Source organism: Pantherophis guttatus, chromosome 4, assembly GCF_059756535.1.
Source record: "Pantherophis guttatus breed Tessera chromosome 4, ASM5975653v1, whole genome shotgun sequence".
NCBI lineage: Eukaryota > Metazoa > Chordata > Lepidosauria > Squamata > Colubridae > Pantherophis > Pantherophis guttatus.
Genome location: NC_142066.1, coordinates 12,669,471 through 12,673,581, shown reverse-complemented (window position 1 = coordinate 12,673,581; position 4,111 = coordinate 12,669,471). Strand labels below are relative to the sequence as shown.

General features: G+C 40.1%; 1 protein-coding gene across 1 annotated transcript; it reads left to right on the top strand.

The window, feature by feature from the left end:
* Positions 1–2,385: 2,385 nt before the first annotated feature.
* LOC132709940 (olfactory receptor 6M1-like) lies at positions 2,386–3,641 on the top strand. The gene has a single exon (XM_060684998.2). The coding sequence runs from the start codon at positions 2,586–2,588 to the stop codon at positions 3,531–3,533; it is 948 nt and encodes a 315-aa protein (XP_060540981.2). The 5' UTR covers positions 2,386–2,585; the 3' UTR covers positions 3,534–3,641.
* The last annotated feature ends 470 nt before the right edge of the window (positions 3,642–4,111 follow it).

Here is a 4,111-nt window from a genome sequence, read left to right as displayed (position 1 = left end):
TCAGAAAAACACCTGTCCAATCTCTTCTTAAAAACTGCCAGTGTTGGAGCATTCACAACTTCTGGAGGCAAGTTGTTATACTGATTAATTGTTCTAACTGTCAGGAAATTTCTCTTTAGTTCAAAGTTGCTTTTCTCCTTGATTAGTTTCCACCCATTGCTTCTTGTCCTACCCTCAGGTGCTTTGAAGAATAGCTTGGCTCCCTCTTCTTTGTGGCAGCCCCTGAGATATTAGAACATTGCTATCATGTCATCCCTAGTCCTTCTTTTGATTAAACTAGACAAACCTAATTCCTGCAACCGTTCTTCATATGTTTTAGCCTCCAGTTGTCTAATCATCTTTATTGCTCTTTTCTGCACTCTTTTTAGAGCCTCAACATCTTTTTTATATCATGGTGACCAAAACTGGATGCAGTTCCAAGTGTGGTCTTACTAAGGCATTATAGACTGGTATTAATACTTCACGTGGTCACAGTCAGAGGAAGAGATGTAAAAGCTGAGGACCTTAAACTGGGAAAGGAACTGTTCTAATTCAACTTTGTCCTCAATGGCTTCTAAGCCTACAGCTCAGTGGTATTATAAGCAGAATTTCACCATCCATGATAATTCAGAAATCCGTATGTTATTTGAAGTAGCACAGAAGATGAGGGTCATTCATAGAACCTCAGCAATTGTGTTTTCATGGTTAAATTGATTGGATTGGGAGCAATATTTACTGTATATGTAGAATTTCAGTTCCAGAGAACCAGCTGGGTTCTTCCTTCCAGAAGACATAGACTTCACTAAATAGCTGCCTGAAGAAAGGCTTTAGGTGAGAGCATCATTCTGCCTGTCAGTTAAGAAGGTACGACAACCAACAGCTTTGGAAGCTTCAGAGGAGAAGGGTGCAAAATTCAATCAATAGAAGAGAGTGCAGGACATTTCACATCAATGTCATCTAAGAGATTTCATCTTATTATTGCAAGCTCTACTTGACTTAAAAGAAATGTCTCTTATGGTCAATGTGTTTTACTTCTACCAATAGAAGAACTGAAAACCACTTGTGGTAAGTTAAAAGAGTTCCTGCATGGATCTCTCAATTTTTGTGTTTTTGAGCTTTCCATATTTTGTTGAATGTACATTACTTAGAGAATACTTTGTTTGGCCAAGTGTGATTAGACACAAGGAATTTATCTGAGCCACGGTGGCACGGTGCTTAGAGTGCCGTACTGCAGGCTACTTCCACTGACTGCCAGCTGCCTGCAATTTGCAGTTCAAATCTCACTGGCTCAAGGTTGACTCAGCCTTCCATCCTTCCGAGGTGGGTACAATGAGGACCCAGACTGTTGGGGGCAATAGGCTGACTCTGTAAACCGCTTAGAGAAGACTGTAAAGCACTGTGAAATGGTATATAAGTCCAAGTGCTATTGCTATTGCTATTTCCAGTGTAGAAGCTCTCAGTGTGTTGATATACTATGTCCTTATATCCTTTATATAAACAGAAGTATCTTCATATACTTCTATATAAAGGCATTCATGCTAGAGTTTTAATATTATAGACAGTCTTTGAGCATGAAATATGGAAAGGAATATGAGCCAGCCATTTGCAGCAGCTGCCAAAAAAGCCTACACATCAACAGAGGGATAGAATCAAGATCACATGAGGTGTTAATACCACTTTATAATGCTTTGGTTAGGCCACACTTGGAATACTGCATTCAGTTTTGGTCGCCACAATGTTAAAAATTATGTTGAGGCTCTAGAAAGAGTGCAGAGAAGAGCAACCAAGATGATTAGGGTACTGGAGGCTAAAACATATGAAGAACGGTAGCAGGAACTGGGTATGTCTAGTTTAATGAAAAGAAGGACTAGGGGAGACATGATAGCAGTTTTCCAATATCTCATGGGCTGCCACAAAAAAGAGAGCGTCAAGCTATTCTCCAAAGCACCAGAGGGTAGGACAAGAAGCAATGGGTGGAAACTAATCAAGGAGAGAAGCAACTTCGAACTAAGGAGAAATTTCCTGACAGTTAGAACAATTAATCAATGGAATAACTTCCCTCCAGAAGTTGTGAATGCTCCAACACTGGCAGTTTTTAAGAAGATATTGAATAACCATTTGTCTGAACTGGTGTAGGGGTTCCTGCCTAAGCAGGGGGTTGGATTAGAAGACCTCCAAGGTCCCTTCTAACTCTGTTATTCTGTTTTTTTCTGAATACTTTGAGTGAATATCACATAACAGCAGCAATGCCAGCAAGTTTTTGTTTTATTAAAAACCACACATGCATCCATTGACTGAAAAGGAGTGATCCAACCAAAATGTCTTCTTTTGCAGAGTCACATTCTGAAGGACAGGTGACTATCATTACCCAGGTTGTGCTGCTGGGGAGAAGGCATTTCAATGTTGGTGCATTTCTATGAGAAGAAGCCCGATGGAGTAGACCCCAGTCTCTTGGCTTCAGGAGGCTGTTTCTGGCACTCTTTGGTGAGAGGTCTTCAGATTTGAACTTGGGACTCAAGAGAAGAAGGTAAAATATATATTTTTAAGGGCACCAATCTGCAGTGAGTTTTTTCTTGGCTTGATTTTTCTCCACTAGCAAACTCACGATGGGAACTGGGATTCAGAATAGCACGGCAGAGGTGAAAGAGTTCATCTTAATTGGCTTCCAACTACCTAGACCCATGGAACTCTTCCTTTTTTCATGGCTTCTGGTTGTGTTGTTTTTCACTTTGGCTGGGAACCTCATGATTATCACTCTGGTATGCGTCGACCAACGCTTGCAAACCCCCATGTATTTCTTCCTCTGCAACCTCTCCTTTCTGGAGGTATTTTTCGTTCTGACAATCACACCGAAGATGTTGACCAATCTAGTTTCTCTGAACAAATCAATCTCTTTTTGGAGCTGCATCATTCAGTGCTACTCTTACTTCTTCTTTGGTACCTGTGAGATCATCCTGATTGCTGTAATGGCCTTTGACCGCTACATTGCTATCTGTCATCCATTGCGCTACACGATCATCATGAATGGGCGGGTCTGTGTGAATTTGATATTGGTGTGCTGGGTTGGTGCTTTCCTGAATAACCTTGGCCCCATTGTTCTCCTGAGCCGACTGTCCTTCTGCAGCTCTAACATGATCGATCATTTCTTCTGCGACTATGCTCCACTGATCAAGCTTTCTTGCAATGATGTAGATACTCTTCTGATGCTGGAATCTAGCCTCTCTGCTCTGGTGTTACTCAGCTCTTTGTGTGTAACTGTTGTCTCTTACCTCTACATAATTGTGACTGTCTTGAGGATGCAGACCAGCGGCAGTCGTAGGAAGACATTTTCAACCTGTGCCTCTCACCTCACGGTCGCTTCCATCTTCTACGGCAGTGCCATCTTCATGTACTCTTTGCCCAGCAAGGGTCGATCTCGGGATGCTCAGAAAGATGTGGCAGTTCTTACCTCTGTGGTTACCCCATTACTGAACCCTTTTATTTACACTTTGAGGAATGAGAAAGTCAAGGATGCTTTCCGAGACTGTTTGCAGAGACACAAACGTATTTTGTGAGGAGAAATCATTGGAAGGACCTTGCCAACCTTGGCTGAGCTCATACAAATGTAAACAGACTTGGATTTTATTAATATGTGGATGAGAGAACTATCATCTACTGCTGTAGTGAGGGGTACATGACATGGACTTTGTAATTTGTTAGTTAACATAGTTATTTTGTATTTTAATTTGACTTATTTTCTATGTTCAGGCTCATTATAGACTGGAAATGTAGGAAAACCTTTATCATATGGTTGTATGGATTGATTAGATAGCTTTTAACATTCATAAAGTGAAACAATAATTTACAGAAGGATGTCTGGAGACTTTCTCCTGATAAGAAAAAGATTCGGGTTTTTTTTTTGAATTTTTTTTTTGAATTTTTTAAAACATAAACATAAAATACATCTTTTAAGAACAAAGCATTGATCCGGTCAAAAATAGTTACAATTGCTTTCTCATTTTTATCAAGCTTTTCCCCAAATCTCCACCATTACATCTTTCAAAATACAAACCAATGCAAATTTTTTCCCCCACAATTATATCTTAATCTAACCACTCTATTATATCACCACAATCTTAATTTCCAATGTCAC